Consider the following 20,845-nt stretch of genomic DNA (forward strand, 5'->3'; position numbering starts at 1 on the left):
CTGCGTACATAGATTCGAGAGCATAGCAACGCGCCCTAGTCCATTCCAGAGCTGCTAGTGCAGGCCTGTTTTTTTCCAGTTGTATGCTGGGATTTGTAGTCATGGATTTGCTCATTGGAAAAAAAAAGGCAGGAGCTGGATCACAAGATCCAGCGTGAATTTGGGCATTTTTGCATGCATGGTCTGGGGTGCTCTATTTTAGAATGGCGCGTGCACTACTACAGTTGTTTGCCACATACAAAATAAGCATGCCGGATATTGATGATGTGGTACAGGGTGTTAGGACTGTGGGAGGAGGCGAGTGCCTGGCCTCTTCTTCACAGAACACTTGGCAAGTCTGATTGAGAAAAAAGGGTGGGCCCCCACCAGCGAACAAAGTCGCTAGCAAACTGACAGCCGACCTTCCTCTTCGGGCTTCACCATCCATCCAGAGAGGAGCAGCGGCGTTGCTCCATCTCTCCTTCCTGCCAACTGACAGCAATGGGCTTTGGGCGGCGTCACGCGATCGTTCTCCTCCTAGCAGCCGTGAGCTTGACGTGGGCCGCCAGTGGTAAGATGCTTCAGTTCTCCTGACGGCTGAGCTCTTCCGTTTGATGTTGGGCGCAGTAAAGTGTGGCCACGGCTTTGCTGCGGACAGTTTTCTCTTGAAACCCGTCCTTCTTTCCATTAACTTTTCCCACGCTGTTCACACCTTTTACGCGTGATAGACAGCACCTGCGCTTGGGGGGGGGGGGGGGGGGTTGCGCTAGGTTTCTCATGTCCTGAACTTAATGCATTGTTTCATTGTGTTTTGTGTGTTCGCCTTGCCACGTTGATCTCGTGCAGTCGGTGCGGGCAGTTTGACTGCGATTTGCTCGAGACTGGGGCACGTGGAACTTGTCACTGCTTTGTCCGTTGCTACTCAAGCGCCGCGGAAGAGAGAACAACATGGATGGTTATTTGTTGTACCTGCAGAGTGCTGTATAATAATGCCAAAGGCCTTTGCATACTATTCTCGCATTTTCTACATGCCTGAGTCAAGATGCAAGTCAAAATGCTACGTGTGTTATTTATAGCGTTGACGCTTACAAGTTGGTGGTTTGGGGGCTGCTTGTGCTGATAGATGGAACCGATTGAGCCTCGCTTTGCAATCTGCGTGTGGTTTCCTCCGAGGTGGTGGGAGGGATGTGTCGCAAGCGGCAGTGGTCTTTCTGAGAAATGGCCTGACAACTAAGTTTCTTTAAAAAAAAAATCAAGAAATTAAAATGAGTAGTTCTTTTGAGCCGATATTTTCAAACTTTATTAGGCCGGAGTGAACAACTTTTTTTGGGTTTACCAGTGCATTCGGTTAGCTGAAGCCCTTAATGGAGACACTCCACAGCAGCGCTGGAAATGGAATAAACAAAAATTGCCAAAGCCAACAGTTTGGTTTTTTGTGTAGATAGGAATAGACATTTTCTAAGCACTGATATAATGGTTCTACCTGCCTTTTAAGATCGGAACAGTTGGACAATGATGTGATTAACTGGGCATATAATGGCAGCACCCGAGAAATGCCCGTTTTACTACATCAAGCAAAAACTGGTTGCTTTGTCATTGCTTGTTTATCAAAGGACGTCGGTATATGGAAACAGCATAAATCAAGTCGCTGAAGGCACACTTCCTTGAGACGTTTTTATGACGCCAATAGCACTCTAGAGCTGCATTTAAGCCATTAGAAAGATGACTGACAAGCTAACGTTTGATGTTACTGCTTGATGGAGCTAGCACAAAGAGATCCGCGGAGGATGTGTTTTGGGTCAGGAGGGGCAGGTAATGTGTGCGAAATCATAGCTAGGGGCAGTGAAGGAGTCGACAAATAATTAAATACCCACACATATTCCATCTCCCTCTCCTTATAGGTTAAGCGCCACCTAGCAGCCCAAACAGGACATTTCTGGGTTTCCATTTAGGCAGTGCGTGGGGATGGGTGGGTAGAGGTCAGGTAACTGGAGTAGGCAGGGCTAGTAGTGAAGTAATGGCAGAAAAGTAGCAGGAGAGTAAATGCGCAAAAACACTATCTAAAAGAAGACTGTTTTAGCGAGATCACTTGAAATGTGCACACATTACACAATAAACCAACAGTTCAGGAAAGGGAATAGGATCCTCCGCTTTATTTTCCCCATCCTAAATGGAAACCTAATGTTATAAACCTGCTGTTTCCTGGATTATTGTGAGACTAAAAAATCGCCTCTGGAAAGAAACACAATGAAGAATGAAAGTACACGTTAATGTCGTCATTGTGTTACCCAGCATGCAACCTAATGGATCCTTGCCTTGCTGGGTTTTTGTCCATGGAAATTTTATAGAAAAAAACTCATCGAATTTTGGGGGGGGCTACAAATATATATTACATGGCCGGCGGTATCAGCCATGTAGTTTATGGTTAAGTTGCTAAACCCATAGCCTAAAATACTGTAAAGGCTTATAAATGAGTTGCCATTTGATGAATCTACACTTAATTTGGCAAACTGATAATAGATGTAGATATAAATGTTTTTTCGAAGTTGGATGGGATTCTGTCAAGAGGGGGCACAATTAGAGGGGGGGTCCCAAAATATTGTAAAGGCTTGTAAATGTGGTGCCATTTGACAAATCTACACAAAGGTTTGCAAAAAGATTATAGATCTAGATATAAATGTTTTTGTAAAGTCTGAATGAATTTTGTCAAGTGGGGGCTAGGTTATATATTTTGGCACAATGCCCACCCCGTGCTTCCTCTCGCTTCTTCACTCTTATTGCTTTGCTTACTTGTAACTCCCACCCCTCCTACAATTCGAAACACAGGCAACATTGCTGCATTCAAAAGCAAATAGAAAGGCCACCTCCTTGCATCTGAGCTATTCTATTGGCTCACATCTCCAGCCTTACTACTTACGCCTTCCCTCACCGCTAACCGGACTCTTTCCTCTTTTCCTCACCACACTATCACTTAATAGTTTGAGGTCACACCTCATGATTAGCTGGTTAGACTGACTAATCGTTGACACTTGTCCTAGGTTGGTCCACCATATTGTTCCCAGTATCTGTCCAATATATCCCTTCTCAAACCCGGTCATCATGCCACTCAAACTCTCTCTATTATAAGACACTCACTGCCCCCGTGTATCTGTTATATTACCTTGTGTATGCTACTTTGTGACCAAATTAGCTTGCTTCCCTTCATTTATGTATGTATGCAAATAAATAAAGTTATCCTTTTTTTGTTACATGGAATGTTGGGCCCCTGCCTTGTTCGTTCCTCCTCTTGGATTCTCCTGGTGGAATTGGCCTGGAGTTGCTCTTTCTTTGCCCTTCGGCTGGGTGTTCTGTTATTTCTGCCCGTCTCTGGGTTTGGATGGTTACAGGACTATCTTTAGCGCCTGGCTCTTTACAACTTTCAGGTTGTTATCATTGTCTCTTCTCGAGAGAGGGGGAAGATTTCTCCTGGGATGGCCAATGCATGCTCAGTGCTCAAGTAAACTCATTCCTTTTTGGTTGAAATGTGTGCCCGTCTGATCTTTGGTATGCTTCATAGAGTAAGTACTGGGACAAGGAAGAGAGGAAGTGGAGGTAATACTTTGATTACTTTCTGGTTAGCCCAAGTCCTACACTTGTTCGTCACACTACTGACAACTCGTCTCTTTCCCCCTTAGTAAGATCATCCTGGTTCTGTTGGTTCAGTTTGAAGGATTGTGGCCCTGGCCAGGTGCTTTATACCCTCGACTATGAGGGGGATGGGCCAAAGGGGGGGAAGTTGAATTTTGGGAAAGGAATCTGTCAGAAGGAGGATGACCGTCATAGAGTAAGTACTGTGACGAGAAAGAGATTGAATTGGCATAATGACGATTACTGTTAAGCAAAAAATGTTGCTATTTGCGTAAATTAGCCACTGCCCTGGGATGTTATTTTGTTCCATTGAAAAAATCAAAACGAGTTGGTGTAAATTTGAACATTTCGTGACATGAGGGCTACATCTGCAATGACCTGAATTTTGTACCCCTTTGCACCAAAGGGGCTCATAAATTGTAGGATTATAACAGTTAGGGTACAGAAACAGTGTCCAGTATTTTCTTTGAGTACGCAACAAAATTTCTGTTTGTGTTTAGAAGAGAAAAGGTAACTGTGACGCAGTTGATGTGTTGTAAATCAAGTACATTGATGAAGCCGACATTTGTCCGCGTGAGGCGACACATGGAGAAATAGGCATGCAGCATTAGTCACAAAGAAACGAAGCAACACGCTTGCTGTAAAACCACATGAGGGGCTGGTGTGAGTTTGGGGAGGAGGAAGAGGTTAGAGGGGTTTTTCTGAAGGAAATGTCAACATCTCTCTACTTATAAATGTTAATGCCACCACGCTAAAAAGATTTCATGTAGACTTGTCTATTAAAAAAAAAAATAACCACCAAAATATGTATAACACACAAGTGGTATTTGATTTGGCAATCCAAGGCATGTGTATGATACTAGAAGGAGATATGTGAATAGCACTGTGTGCTTAAAATCATTATTCAAAAGTAATTGAATTACCCCAGTTTACACTTCTTTAATGTAAAACCTTCCCAGAAAATGTACACCTTTTCCCGAAAAAGCTTAAAGAGGTCCTTTAACACATGATAAAATTACCTCTAAAACTACATATTATTTTCCCTCGGATGGAGTCCCATGGGAAAAATAGACCGGACTTGAAAATAAGCTGTTGCTGAAAGACCATGAAGTCTGGTACCCTGATGACAGACTTTGACTACAAGAAAGAGATGGGGATATATATATATATATCCATTAGTGCAACAAGGAAAGGCGCTGTGAGTTAGTGTTGGGCTAGACTGCGTTTAACCTCTCCCAGCTGTCTCTCTGGAGACTTTCTGGTACTTTCGGATTACTTTAGGTGATCTCAACACCTGAGAAACTCCTCGTATATTTACCGGAACCTTTGTGGACCCGTGTCAGATCTTTTGTGGGTGTATTAATACTTTATTACATTTCTGGGCTCGTTCCTAGAAAACTGGGCTACATATTACACAAAGTGAGGAAGCATGTGTTGAAATTAGAAGTAGGGGTGGTGGATCAGGAATGACCAGCTCTAGAGTAATTGTGGTTATTTCCAGTTAGAACAAACCTCTTGTGTAATGCATCTTCTCTTCACCAAATACTTCCATCGCAGATGTAGTATTTCCAGAAGTCAAGTCCCAGAAGAAATTAAATGTTGGACTTTATTTAAGGTGAATCAAACGTAGCATCTTGTTTTCTGGGTTTGTTTTTCATCTAAGACCCACATATTATTTATTATTTTTATTAGTAGTAGTCTATTATGATTTCTACAGGAGATATTTCACCATAGAGGTGATTGTGCGGTGCTGTGACAAAAATGGCTAAAAAAAAAATAACAAATCCTGGCTTGCTGAAAGAGCCAGGTCTTCATAAACTGTAGGCTTCATGACCTGTGGGAAGGAAAGGTTCTCTATAATGTCTTGATTCCTAATAGTAGGCTGTTCCACAGTCTTGTGGCACATCAACCAACCATGACCTGTTAAAGGAGGTTGTTGCTAGAAGGTTTCTGGTTGCACAACGTAGATTTTTAACAGTAGTATATGGATGAGCTTTAGATCGGAAGAAAGGGGAGCTATTTTTGAAGAAGGCATGTTGGGTGCTACAAGGGGATTTTAATTCAATAACCTTTAATACTGGTAACCAGTGAAGGGAGGACAGAACTGGAGATGTGTGATCATCTTCTTTGAATTGGTGTGGGAGGAGATGGTCAGCAGGATATTCGGTTCTTAGAAGTTATGCAAAGAAGAGAAGGTGGAGGTGCAAGTGTGCACTGTCCTCATAATCCAGTCTTAAAGAAATGTTGTTTGTCACCATGACTGTGAGGGAGCTTGCATAGTGGAAGAATTATTTTGAGTGAAGTGGTGGCAGAAACAGGCAATTACCTGCAAGTAGTTAATATGGTGTGGGAGGTAGTGGGGGGTGTTAGGAAAGATTTCCCCCTAGGTGCAATCTTCCCTCTATTTGTGAAACCCCCAAACTTTTTGTTTTTGTTTGGCGTATCTAAACTGACTTTTTCCAGTGAAGCACAGCTTTCTGCTGCACTCCTCTGGGCTTTCCCTCATTTGTTATGGGGAAACTGACACATCCTTCAAGCTGTCACTACTGGGAAAATATGTTTCCCTTAGTCTTTGACTATGTTGCCATTTCTTGGTAACTTTTTATCTATGTGCCAAGTACCTTGCATAGGTAGTCTTTTTTTAATTTATTGCCCTACCCACCCTCTAAGGACATTTTGTATTTGTACAAGTATGCCTAGTACGAACTGGTAGCAGCAGTTTACTTTTAAAGTATTTTTACTTTGGTTTTTTTTGTTTTTTGCACCATACCGCATTTACCGCGTTTGGCCCAAGACTGTAGCCAGTGCTGAAAATGGCCGTGCCACAAAGTCTTTTGTTCTGCCCTTTGGCCATTTTTGTCCCTTTGCCTTCCCCCAGGTCCAGAGACCCGGGTATTCCTTATTTGGGCATGCAGCCTCCCGCGGAAACCGCAACCTTCACACGGTCCTGCATGTCACGTGTGCTAGTGCCCAGGAAGAGGGTTGGGACTGTCTGGTCCCAATCCACACTACTGGTGCCAGTATATCTGGTAGGCCTGAATGACTGGAACCACTGTGGGCCATGATTGGCCCACGTCTGGTGTGCATGCAAGAGAGCAGATCTTCCATTGGCTATCTGAGATTTGAGCGTGACCGAATCTTGGATAAGAGAAGGGGCTCTGCATCCATTCCAGGTCAATCTACTGAGGTTCACACCGAACCTCGTAAGCAGCCAAGTATCCTTAACAAGAAAGCAGACTCGAGGAACCGCCGGTGATGTGCTTGGAAGGTTTGGCACCTTGACACCGCTGTTGTACCATCAGACTCCTGTTTCTTCATCGTACCAAGAAGTCCTGCCAGGGCGCTTTGCCCCTTTGGAGAAGAGGGAACAACTATTCTCGGCTACTCCTATTTATCATCAAAAAGAGCCTCTTCGGAAGTGTTCCTGGGCCATCCAGTGGACTGACCAGCTCGAACACAAAGTATCACACAGGAACGCTGCTGTCCCGAGTTGAGACTCGAGACTCTGGGAATCGCTAGCTTGTTCTTTTTCCCTCTCCTGCCCAAATTCGTTGTCCTTGCTTTTCTGGTTTCAGAATTACGAGAGTGAGCCACGCCGTGAGAATTTGCAGTCCTATTGTCGCCCCACTGTGGTGACCATCACTGAGAGTGCCTGCAGTTCTTACCTACCATGTCCTGAGACGTGCTGCGCTGGAACTATCCTTCTTCCTTCGAGGGCTGAGAAAAAGCAAACGTCCTGCCACAGACAATCGCCCGTACCTCATCCGCTGAGAGCCGGAGCATCCTGAAACTGCATGGGTTAACACCTACAGGTGAAGTGGGCTACAATGTCAAAGTTTGGTCTGGACTGTTTCGAGGGTCGGTAAGTACTTTCCTAATTTACTATTGGCCCCCTGACACATACATTCATTTTTACGCGCAAGTGTCCCTCAAAATATACTCCCCTTGGATGGGAGAGCATGCACTCCCCAGCTATTCCAAAACACCGAAAGGCGCTCTATCTGCATGGGTTGATCCTTTTCTAGAAATAGGAACTTATTCTTCATCGCCACAAGCCCCTTCATGAGCAGCTGCAGCCCCCTGAAGAGAACCCGCTTTTCGCCTTATACACGACCGCGTGTCGTTAATGCACAACAGTACTTTGAGCGCTAGGCTCCTCACTTCGTGGGGCTAGACTACATAAGTTAGGGATTGTTGATGAAGAAATGGCTATAGGTGCCGAACAAACCCTTTCTGTTACAGGTTGTGGTTATGGAAGCAATTGCAAACATAACATTGAGTGCTTCCAAATCTGAAACGCTTAGAAAGATCTTTTCTGAAATAGGCTTGTCAGCCTCTGGCACGAAAGCTGAAATGATCCAAAATATCATGGAATGGCAGGAAAGCCAGATCTCAGCTTGTCCCTCCGATAATTGTGCAGAAGGTGCTGGGGCCACTCCCAGTTACAATGCTGACAGGACTTTTGCTGCCTTTATCGAAGAGACAGGTGATGATTAGGATGATTTGGAGTCCCATGCTTCTTTTGCTGGCTCTGAGGCTGAGGCCATGCTGGAATTCAAGAGCTGCTGTCTGAGCAGAAGGCACTTTAATTCCTCATGACTAAGCTAGAACTGGAGACAGCAGAGGAACGGAAGGAAAGGGCTCACCAGTTGGAGCCTGCTAGGCTACACTCTGCCAATGGCTGGTCTAGAGGATCTGGTAACGAGTCTCCTCCTCTCCCCCAAGGTTTCCAAAATATCTGCGTCGTGTCTATGATGACAAGAATGACATCATGGATTGGTTAACTGCATTTGAGTAGGCATGTGAAGTGCAAGAAGTTGTGGATGCTAATAAGATTGCGTGGTTGCTCAGTCGACTACCCCATACTGCAGAGCTCTTCAGAGGGGCGCGGCCGCATCCCAGGGGGTGTGGGGGGGCGCCAGAGCCCAGCATGAAATGTAAAAAAAAAAAAAAAAAGTTTTTTTTTTTTAGATTGGAGAAAATGGGAGGGGGCAGCTCACATGGTCAGACTGGGCCACAAAACGGTCTTAGGCACCAATGAAAAAATGGCCAGCAGTTGCAAATGGATATTCAGTGTTTAGTCACAGACTGTTTGAACAGTACCCAAGGGGTTGTTTTTTGTTCAAATTTAAACAAATGGTGATATTTAAAGAATATTTATTCAGCAACAATGGTCAAAACTACTAGCTGCATAGTGAAGTAACGCCTCAAACTGGGCCACATTGGCCAAAAAAGTGGCCCATTTTTACTGGCCTACACTAGCATTTTGCATTTTCGGTACGATCATCGCCCTATTGCCCCATAGGCCAGTCCAAGCCTTCCGGCTCATCCATAATGGGTGAGGGGGCGTCCACCCACTGGCATCTCACCCATTATGGAGGAGCCGAAGAGCCAGCCCAGTGAAACACTGAGCACTCCCTCAGCTGCTTTTTCCAGCTGAGGGAGTGCTCCTGGGCTGGCTGAACTGTCAAAGGGAAACACTGTTTGCCTTTGACAGTTCATTTCCCCAGCCGCACATGATCACTGAGCCATGCAACGCTGCGGGTGTTTTGCTTCTCCAGCCTTGCATAGCTCATTGGAAATGCTGGCTGGGGCACTGCATGTATGTATGTATGTGCGAGGGGGTGCTCCTGCACCTCCTCGCACATACGGGCAGAGCAACCTGGAGCGGGGCATTTTAGCAACCAAGCGAGGTACGTTTATGGCGATTTCCTTTTTATTTAAAAGTGTATGGATGTGTGTATGCTTGTGTTATGGGACTGTGGTGGGAGCAGGATGGGCGGCAGCACTGGGATAGTGGTGGGAGTAGGGTGGGGAGAGCCCATGGTCTGTACTGGGAGTAGGGTACTCTGACGGCGCGCAAAAGTTCATAGCGATTTCTACATACTGTCCATCTGGCACTTTTGGGGGGAGCCGGCCTGCCCATACTTTGCTCAGGGGAGGCCCAGGCCAAAAAAGTTTGAAGACCACTGCCATACTGGCTGCAGTGCCATTATGGAAATGTGCAAGGCTGACAGAAAATACTTTTGGGAAATTAAAGCAAACGCTGGTCTTAAAGTTTGGGAAGACTCCTGCCCAATACTTGAAAAGATTCAGGCATTACAAAAAGAAAGAAGGTAATACTTAGGTCTCATAGGTAACTGATTCCTTGAAAAACTGGCTGGGTGGAAGCTATAGGGTCACCACCTTTGAGGGTATGATTTTTTTGGTCATGCTTGAACATAAGTTTGCTTCTTGTTCCCCAGAGCCTAAGTAGCATTTGGTTGATTCTAAGTAGATAGAGCATAAGAAGTTAGCCAGTGCAGCAGATGTATGGGTGTCACACAGAGTGTCCCATAAGGACAAGCCTACTCCTGGCAAGCAGGAGGAGGGCAAAAAGCACAAATATAAGGAAGGTGGGGGATCTGATAAAATATCCTCCCATAAGGCCCACAAAAAGCATAACAAGGGTAACCCACATGAGAATGTTCAAAATAGTGGGAATCATCCTCTCGAGGATAGCTCTGGTTACAGTAAGCCTCCCTATGTCCCAAGACCCAGTCGATCTTGTGTGGCTTGTGGAGCAAGTGATCACATGAAGGGGGACCCCAGATGTAAGTGTCCACTCTGTGAGTCTGCCCTCCCCCTCATATGAGGAAGAAGAAATTATCACAGGGGCATCCTTCACTTCAGACTCCTTCCCCATTGGGAAAGAATTTTAAGTAGTCTTAGTATCCCTGCGTTCTTGGGAGCCTAGAGTCTCAGAGGCTTATGCTAGCATTCCGTATAATACCAAGCACTACTTTAAGGACAGTGTGCTGATCAATGGGGTTGACACTCCTGCCCTTCGGGATAGTGGGGCCAGCAGAACTGTGGTGGATTCCACATTGGTAAACGAAGAAGAGTTTGCCAGAGCTCCCTTGATGCCCACTATGTTAGCTGATGGGCCCCCCTCTCAGGTTCACAGTAATGCCTGTAAGTCTAACCATCAATGGTACTGTAGTCAGGATTCCTGTGTGTGTGTGTTCAGAGGCAAGTCCCTGGAAAGGTTCTGCTGGGAAATGACCTCAGAGACTTAGGTCTTGTGGGGAGGACAGCAGAACGATCATGCACAAGGTCACAAACAAAGGCTGCCCTGGCCAAGTCCAAGGATGAGCCAAAGCCAAAGGGAAAACCCAAGGCTAAGGGCGTCAAGAAACCAAGGAGAGGGAAAGAGAATATTCCCCCTAACTCACCTACCGCTGAGGTGGAGGTAGTTGGCCAACTACCCGAACCTGACGAGGAAGAGATGCTACCTGAAATTCTTAACCCACTTGACCATCCTGAACTCCAAAGTGTATTAGTTGAAGGTGGTCCTGATAGGGAAGAGTTTAGTAAGGGCGAACTTGAGTGCCCATCTTCAGAAGGCCTTAGGAGACAGGCCTGCTCCCAGCTTGAGGTTGAAACTCCTGGGAAGCATAGGATTTATTGGGAAGGTGAGCTCCTGTACAGTGAGCCCACAGAGTCTACTGAAGGTGACCATATGAGGTTGGTGGTCCCCCTTCAAGTAAGACCCTTCCTCCTACAATTGACACACAAAGTTCCTCTGGCTGTCACCTTGGGATCAAGAGAACCAAGCCGAGGCTATCCATGTATTTCTACTGGCCCAAGATGGTGGTCCAGGTAGAAGGCCATTGTAGGAGTTGTGCCACTTGCCAGATTTCTCCCTGTGGTGGGGGTGCCATTTGAAAGGGTTGAAAGGGTAGGGATTGACATTGTTGGTTCCCTTGATCCTCAGGCATCCACTGGCAATAGGTTTATCTTGGTGCTGGTTGATCATGCCACCAGATATCCTGAAGCCATCCAATTGAAGACTGTGACTGCCAAGTCCGTTACAAAAGCATTGCTTGGCATATTTACTAGGGTTGGCTTCCCTAAAATGTTGTGCCAGACAGAGGCAGCAACTTTATGTCTAAGTACATGCAAGCCATGTGGAAAGAGTGTGGGGTCAGTTAGAAGTTTTCATCAGCTTATCACCCACAAACTAATGGCTTAGTTCGGAGGTTTAACAGAACTCTCAAAAGCATGATTGGGGCTCTGGAAGTACCTCAAAGGAGAAAATGGGATCTCCGGTTGCCATGCTTACTTTTCACCTACAGAGAGGTACCTCAGGATGGTGTTGGCTTCAGCCTCTTCAAGCTTCTTTTTCATCACCCTGTTAGGGCACCACTGGCCATAGTCAAGGAATGGTGGGAGCTCTGTACTTTTTCCATCACTTCCAATGTAGTTGACTATGTGTTGGTTTAAGAAAAATAATGGTCCTTCTGATGGCCCAGTCCAGTGATAAGTTGAAGGCATGTCAGGCTCTGGTGAAACATTGGTATAACCAGCAGGCTACACTTAATTCACTTTAGCCCAGGCCAAGAAGTCCTAATTATGAATCCTATAAGACCTAGAGCCCTACAGGACAAATGGTCAGGCCCTTACATAGTTGTGGAGCAGCTGGGTATGATATGATATATGATATGGCATTTATAACGCGCCTATACACAAATGTTTCAAGGTGCGACAAGGCAAGGGAGGGGAAACAGAGGGAAGACAGAGACAACGATCTTACTAAGCCAGGTGACATTGAGATTGTGTAAGTGCAGGGGAGGGGGCAAACGGAAAGTCTGGGGACTAGGGACAGGGGGCAGTGCAGTTCATAGGCACAACAATAATAAATAGAATAATTAAAACAATAGGTACAAAGTGCGGCCATCTTGTGGCAAGTGCAGGGTTAAGTGCAGACAAGTGTCAAGAGCTGGTGGGGCTGTAGGGATACAGAAACGGCGCCCAAGTGCAGGGGTTGCCCAGGAGGCAGTGCAGGTGTGCAGCTGCTGGGGAGGAACATGGGCCCGAGAACCAAGGGTAGCCAAGTGACCAGTGCAATTTCAGTCAGGAGTTCAGCAGGGGAGAGGAGGGGGAGAAAGCAGAAGCAAAGAAGAAGGTCTTGAGGTGTTTTCGGAACAGGAGATGGTTCTCCTCAAGTTTCAGGGAAGCAGGAAGGCTGTTCCAGAGGGAGGCCCCAGCCGAAGAAATACATCTACCACCAACTCGTTGCTTGGAGAAGCGAATGACCCCGAGAGAGTTGGAGGAGGATGAGCGAAGCGCTCGAGAGGGAAGATATTTAGGAAAAGAGAGTTGAAGGTATTGAGGCTCCAGGCCCCAGAAGGCCTTGTGGACAATGGAGAGGGTTTTGAACTTAATCCTTGCAGCCACTGGGAGCCAGTGCAGAGATTTCAGTCTTGGAGCAATACGATCCCTGAGCTTGAGGCCAAGGACAGGTCTTGCAGACCTGTTCTGGATGAGTTGCAGAGGTCGGAGAGTAGAAGCAGGCAGATCTAGGAAGAGGCTGTTGCAGTAGTCCAGCCTAGAGAGAACCAGAGCTCTGGAGACCGTGAGCTTCTGGGTGAAGACGAGGAAAGGAAGAATACCTCTGAGGAGGTGCAGCTGGTAATGTGACTTCTTGAGACATCAGAAATGTGAGGGGAGAAGGAGAGTGTGGAGTCGAAGGTGACCCCGAGGTTTTTAGCCTCACAGGTGGGAGAAGGAAGTGGGTCAAGGGAGGCTGGCCAGAGGGCAATAGGAAAGGAGGGAGAAGGTGTGCCGATGAGGAGAATCTCAGTCTTACTGGCATAAAGGCAGAGATCATTGACGGCACACCATTCCTGGATAGCAGACAGTCAGAGATGAGAGAAGGAGAAGTGGTGGCGATAGGGAGCCTGAAAATTAGCGCAGTGTCATCTGCATAGCACCGAGGTAACCTACTTAGTGTACCTTAGGAGACCTGGTCAGGCCCTCAAAGTGTTCCACATAAATAGGCTGAAGGCTTTCATCCCCAGGTTTGAAATAGCAGCACTACTTTTGGCATCAGACCGAGAGGAAGAGGATTCCGAACCTCTGCCTGACTTGATCCAAGGTAGCCCTTCAAATAGCTCCATTGAGGATGTCCATGTGGCCCCTCACCCGACTTCTACCTAGCAAGATGGTAAGAACTTTGCTTTAGGCAGTTCTTCCCCTTGTTCTCTCTAACTCCTTTTGACACCTTGGTGCAAACACGAAATTGACACGAGACAGTGTACCTACCAAAAGTAGGGGGTAAAGGATATCATATAAGGTGAGATCTTACATCAAGACGGAGGTCAACAAGATGTTAGATCTTGGGGTGATTGAACCCTCTAGTAGTCCGTGGTCCAGTCCTGTGGTTCTGGTGCCAAAGGACTGAGCTGAGGTTCTGTGTGGATTACAGGGCTCTGAATGCTGTCACCAAGAAAGATGCTTGCCCCTTGCCTGCCTAGAACTGATGAGCTGGTGTATACCTTGGGTGCCTCCAAGTACCTCAGCACATTGAACCTCACTGCAGGATATTGCCAAATAGCCCCAACAGAACATGCCAAGGAGAAGACTGCATTCTCCACTCCAGAGGGTCTTTACCAGTTTAGAGTAATGCCCTTTCGATAAAAGCATGCACCTGCTACTTTTCAAAGACTTGTGAACAAGGAGGAGTTCTGAGGCTAGACTAAGTCCTAGGTTTTTACTAACAGTGGGGACTGAGAATAGGGGCTGAGGTTAGAAGGCCAGATGGAGGAAGAGCAGAGGTAGCAGACTTTCCAAGCTGTCTGTTTCAGTCGGGCTGTGAAGGAGAACTTTGGCATATCATTTTTTTAAAAAGATTATTTTATTGTTACCTTTTTTTCTGGAATTCCTTTTTCTGAACTATGATGCAAATGATCTTCCCAAATGATCAAAGGAGGTAGGAGGTTACCCCCTTCTTTAAATGCCATATTTGCTTTCATTAGCATAGTTGATTGCCTCTTTGAACACAGTGTGCAGGCAGTCTAACATGCTGGGCTATTGTTTTCCATTTCTCATCAACCATGCTATTTTTGTTTGTTTGTTTATTCACTTTTATTGCGCACCAGACCCGTAAGTAACAGGGCGCAGCAGTAAGAAAATGCAAAGCTTACATAGTTACAAGAAATACAGTATAAACAATAAAAGTTACAAGAAATACAGTATATACAATAAAAGCTTGCATAGTATCCATGGTCATAAAATATACAAGATATACAATAAAGACGTATGTGATTACAGAAATATACAATGTACAAATATACAAGTTACAGAGAGACACAGAGTTTAAATGAGAATATAAGGCTAGTGAGACTGAACTGATCAAGGTACGGAGTAGGCCTAGAGGTAGGAGACTAGGGGTCGGTAGAGATGAGGTGTTTGATGACCTTTTTTCGGAAAAGTGGGTAAGGTTGGTCTACTCTTAGATCTAGTGGAAGTAGGTTCCAAGATTTAGCAGCCTTCACTGGGAAGCTATTACCACCAATTGTGGCGAGTCTGTATATAGGTATGGCCAAGCAATTAGAATTGCCAGCTCTAGTAGGTCTGAGAGAGATTCTTCTATGAAGTTTTTCTGTGAGGTAGCTAGGGGCAGCGTTATTTAGAGCTTTGTGAGTCAGTGATAACGTCTTTAGCTGTATTTTGTTACCAGTAGACAGCCATTTATGATGGCGTCTAATAGAAGAGATATGGGTTCTTTTATTAATGCCAAGTGCTGCTCTCAAGGCATTAGTATAGGCCATTAGAATAGTCAGTTCTGGATAGTATTAAGGCTCTGGCCAAGATCAAACAGCTATCATTAGAGAGGAATGGCTTGCCAGCTCTAATCAGCTTGCAGGTGTAGGCTGTGGGGGAGGCCAGGGATTTTACCTGTTTATCAAAGGACAGGGTGGAATCCAGGTAGAAGCCAAGGGTTTTTACTTCCTTGGAGACTTTGATGGTATTTCCATCGATGCTGAATGAGGAAAATTCCTGACCTACTTTTTTGATGTTCAACTCGGTCTTATCATCGTTCAGGCATAGGCCATGAGTGGCCATCCATGCCTGGATGATAAGATATACCCTGTTCACCAACCAACTCTGTGTCCTTGCTATGATCCCCAGAAAGCAGGAGGAGAATCTGTGTATCATCTGCATAATTGGTGTAGATGAAACCCAGATGGTCCAAATCATCAAACAGGGGCTTGGTGAAGCTGTTGTATAGAGTTGGAGAGACGCAGGAACCCTGAGGAACACCGCACAGGAAAGGGGTAGCGTCTGCAGCTGCCGATGAATATGTGAATAGATGCTCCTGGTGCCCTAAATTGAGCATCTGTCCAAAAAAGGCATAACACCTAAAACATGTGTAGACTACTTCAGAAATGATCAAACAATTTCACTTTTGGGATTTTACAAAAAGGTTTGCTTTCCAATTAAACAGTCAATGTGGTTACCTTTCACATTATAAATTGCACAAATCGAGCAAGCAGTTGATAGCGACATGTGATCATGTTACTTGTTTTCTTATTGTTTAAAACGGCCATGCCACTACTATTTTGGCGTGAAATTATCGCTGCTACAACAGTGGTATAGTTGTACTAGACTTTATATCTAGACACATATGTGTCTTAACTTAATTTCTAATGACTTTTATCAATGGCATATATTTACATTTCTTGTATTTGATTAATTTTATGGAGACATATCCATGAACTGTTACCTTGTGCTACGACAATCCTACCAGATAATCTGCGACGAATGAGCTGTTTTAAATTTGAATATTCACTTTTATTTAAAATAAATCCTGATTAAAATCAGTCCCCTAACTTTCAATGCTGGGGAAGATTACCACAGTATTCCTCTTAAATATAGGCAGCTTGCCTACAGAAATGAAAATTAAGTCTGCCACTTATATTTACATTCCCAATACACAAAAACATCCATACGTATAAAAGCAAATGTGAATGACTAATGTAGGCCAAAAAAATGTCTTTCCATATAAATATGCACATTGGCATCAGTTGTTTTGATTCAAAAAGACCAAACCATTCTTAGAATAGACTTTGAAACAAAACAATTCCCCTAGTTTGTCTGACACCATTGGCAAGTAATATCAAAACAGAATAATATTCTTTCTTGTTCTAGACCTGATTCACCTCCAAAACGCTGAATAATAGGTATGGCACACTTAGTTTCTAGCTTGGGCATAATTACAAGAATGTTTTGTGGGGTTTACTTGGTTACGATTATTCTAAAGGAGTTGGTTCAGGAATTATATTTCTTTAGGAATGATGGGACATTAATACCCAACTCCCTCACTATTATCTATGAATCTAGTCTCCCTCGCAAAACTACAGTTTAATATGTTCATTATGGAATAGATTTCATTTTTTTATTGACTAGGGCAGACCACAATCACAAAGGGTTGTCATTCTACATTTCAGTCCAGGATGTCTAATGCATCCATAGGTACCGCATTTCCAGTGAAAAGCCTTATTAAGGTGAAATACCTAGAGTTTGAATTTTAATTATCAATCACAAAGCATGTACACCTATATGTATGAGTAAAGGGTAGATACGTCCCCATGCAAGCACTCCAAGTAATCAGCAATATTATTGATATGTATAGGGTACAGTATTCAGTTTATTAAACATCATACACTATAGTAAGGACCACATAAAGGTAAGGGAAACCTGTGAGTTTTGTGTTAGTAAGTGACAGAAATTAGACCTTGCTATTAGCACAAGGTATTCGTTTGACTCCAGTTTTAGGACAATAGAGTATTGGGATTTGGATGGGAACATAGGAGAAGAAGGGGTAGTGGAAGGGAAGGAGGATGGAGAAGAGATGCAAATAACAAAAACAAGGACACGCGCGGATCACAGAAAACTGGCCACAAAAACAAAATAATCACAACAGAAACAAACCTGGTTACAAACCTTACTCACAGGGAACTGGAACCACTGGAAATTAAGGTCCTCAACAAAGGGTTATCATGTGCGGCACCTCAGAATATGTCCTGCCTCACCTTTCAGTGACATAGCTTATAAACAGGCTTTCCTAAAAATACTTTTGATTACTATCTGGGATTCAACTAATTCCTGAGATGTTTGTTTAAATACTCTGGGTTTATTGTGCTCACGCTGATTCCTCTTTCATAGGCCCAGGACAGATATTGAGGCCAACCAACTCTCAGCATTAACATCAGATCAACTTTTCCTTTTGATTTATGAAAATTTTTTTTGCTCCCAGAATTCCTCTGGTATTCTGGTTCTGCCTACTGAAATTACTATGCATTCATTCCCCATCTGGAAAAGGCCCTCTTAAGGAGATTTCCCATCAGCTACATCCAGGTGGAACCCCAATTCACCTTTCTAGCATCTAACAGGCTCTCTTCCAGTTCTGCTTTCTTAAAAAATCTCTCCTCTCTTGCTTTGTGTTTTGAGTTTAAATGCCCAGCAAACGTGACGCATAAAGCATCATTTGACAGGCCAAGTTTTGACCAAGCCCATAATAGGCCTTGTTTACCCACACCCAAAAGGATCCTCCTCTTTGCTTTGCCCATTAAATTATCTTTTGCATAAGAGCTATGAGCTGGCCATCCTATCAGCATTGAGACATAAAAACTGAAATAGGTGCTTCCCTCATAATTCCAGTAATCGACCTCTGCCATTGATAAGTACTATATATTCAGATGTGTAAGAATATTCGGAATCCAGAGATATCCTTTGTTTCTGTTGCTCTGTCTACAAGAATGATTTAACTACGCACATGTATTAATTAATAAGTCATACATTTAAACATGTCATTTTTATATACATGTTCTCCTTTTCATTGTGGATTCCGATCTATTTTTATTTATCAAATCGTGCAAACTGTTCTAAAACTAGAGCCAATAATGTATTTGTCACTTTCAAATGGATTATTTTTCAGTGCACATTTCAATACACAATCCAGCTTGATTCCTTCACCTGAGAGAGGTATTATGTGAATAAAGAGATCATTTTATTAGGCAGCTTTAATGGAGCAAATGCATTCTTCCTGGGGACTTAGTGCTCGATCAGGATCTGAGGCCTGGGTCTCTTCAAGCCCTTGGTTATTAAAAATATACTTAACTGATCCACTCTGGATGTGTTGACCTTTCAATCTGCCTAGAGTGGGACAGTGAAAACCCTGGATTTGGAATTCTTTTGGGCTTTTTTTTGTATTTTACCTACAGGACTTTGTCCTAGGTGCACACAGCTGTACCATTACATTAGATCAATGTGAATATGAGGGGTCTTTGCATTCCTGACCTCAAGAAGCTGAGCTCTGCATAAACATAGAGTTTAGGTGAACCAGTCTTCACAGTTTTGGGTTCATATGGCCTCATTACAAGTTCAGCAGTGCAAGGAAAAAAGTGATGTAATTCTGTTAACACCACCTTTTCTGGTGGTAACAGAATTACTGCTGTTTTCCCCACACTGCTGAATTATACATTTGGAGGTAAAGTGGAGAATTGACTTAAAATATTGGAGTCGTTTCCACACAGTAAATCCACCAAAAATCCTCACTGGGTCCTAAAAGGGAATGTCATCACCCTACCATGATGTGTAATCATGTGGTAAACCAACAGGGGCAAGTGGAGATAACAATAATCGTGTTTAGTGGTTATCAGGTAGATTTTGCGCTCAATTACCACCAAACTCGTATTGAGGCCCATAGTACTTGTAGTAGTATAGTATTTTGTACACTAGTACAAAATATTCGCTGCTGGACAAGAGAGAATCTGAACAAGGGGAAACCCTTCTATGATCCTCAGATACAAGCAGTGGTCACAACACAACAGATGTCTCACTAGCGGGGTGGTGGGGGCGCACTACCTTCACCACACAGCTCAGGGTCTGGTCTCACTCAACGGGTCAGAACCACATCAACGTGCTAAAACTTCTAGCAGTGTTCAAAGCCCTCCAAGCATTCGAACCCCAGTGTCGGTACAGATCCTAACAGACAGCACCACAGCAATGTTTTATATCAACAAATATGAATGAAATGAGTGCCTAGAGGGGGGATGAGTGCCTAGAGGGGGGATGAGTGCCTAGAGGGGGGATGAGTGCCTAGAGCGGGATGAGTGCCTAAAACAGGTGAATGAATAGTACGTGTGAGGCATAAAGCGGATGAGTGCTGGAGCGAACGAGTGCCCAGAGTGAGCGGACATGTTGCGTAGATGGGATGAGTACGTAGAACGAATGAGCACTGATTGCGTCCAATACTGATGAGTAGAATGGATGAGTACAGCACGGGACAGACAATGCATGTGTGGGGCAAACAGGTGGGCATGCGTGGAGCTGACATGAGTACTTACGTGGGGCAGTCTAGAGTACATTTGTAGAGCAGACAAGGGTGCATGCGTAGGCCAGACTGGAGTGTGCGGGGCGGGCTGGAATCCATGAGTGCGCGGAGCAGACCAGAGTGTATCGAGCAGACTGGGTGCATGGAGCGGATAGGAGTGCGTGGAACGGACTGGAGTGCATAGACTTGTGTGACGTATATAGTACGGTTTGGAATGCAGAGAACGTTTGAAAGAGCATACAACTCATCATATCACACCACCACGCTTACTCTCGCCTTTACATCACCACTCAAATAGAACACAGGGTTACTATGACACCATTCGATATAACTGTTCTCATACCAACATCCGCCGCTCACTCCACATCATTCTAAGTAAACACTGCTAGTTACACACCCCCCAGCCAGACGTTCTCCTCAGGCCTAACGCAGCCACATCCGGTCTGGATAAATCCTACCAGAGCGAACACATACACCTGATCTCTCTCCACCACACCTACCGCTATGAAGCAGCTATTACACGAATACCGCTTGAGCTGCACACATACTCGGTGCTCACAAGCACTTTTGACTCCTTCTACTCTCTCTACTGACCTGAACTTGGGTCCCCAAGGGCGTTCAACCTACCAACGCCTTCAGACCATACCAATGGTATACAAGGCGCTATATAAATGCAAAGTAACATTACATAACATGACATTCTGTTCCGCATAACAACATATGCTGTGTTCCATGCCTTTTTCATAGCACTTAATAAATTGTTCTATTCATAAATGTTGTAAACCTCTCATGTGATTTGCAATGAACACTTGGTCTACCATTTCCTTGCAGAATATTAAAATACAAATCACACTATTTAATATATTGCCTTTTACAAGGCGGCTTTAACACGGAAGCGCCTTTTCATTTTTTTCATAAAACACAAGGGGCTCATTACGAGTTCCCCGGTATCGCACCAGTAATTCCCACCGGTAATTCTCCACCGTCTGATAGGCTGGGTGGCAGAGATGCTGGTAAACCCCCATTTCCATGGAGTTCAATACTCCATGGGATGGGGATGCCACAATCGCAGGACCC

At 44.5% G+C, this 20,845-nt stretch overlaps 1 protein-coding gene across 1 annotated transcript in view; it reads left to right on the forward strand.

Annotated features, from left to right (window-relative positions):
- The first annotated feature begins 314 nt into the window (after positions 1 to 314).
- Positions 315 to 20,845, forward strand: part of CST7 (cystatin F) — a 103,333-nt gene continuing 82,802 nt past the window's right edge. Inside the window, exon 1 of the mRNA XM_069605027.1 lies at positions 315 to 550. Within this exon, the coding sequence (XP_069461128.1) occupies positions 481 to 550 (70 nt within the window). The 5' untranslated portion in view covers positions 315 to 480. The remainder of the gene's footprint in view (positions 551 to 20,845) is intronic.

This window comes from Ambystoma mexicanum, chromosome 4p, assembly GCF_040938575.1.
Source record: "Ambystoma mexicanum isolate Mex_15411 chromosome 4p, UKY_AmexF1_1, whole genome shotgun sequence".
NCBI classification, from domain to species: Eukaryota; Metazoa; Chordata; class Amphibia; order Caudata; family Ambystomatidae; genus Ambystoma; species Ambystoma mexicanum.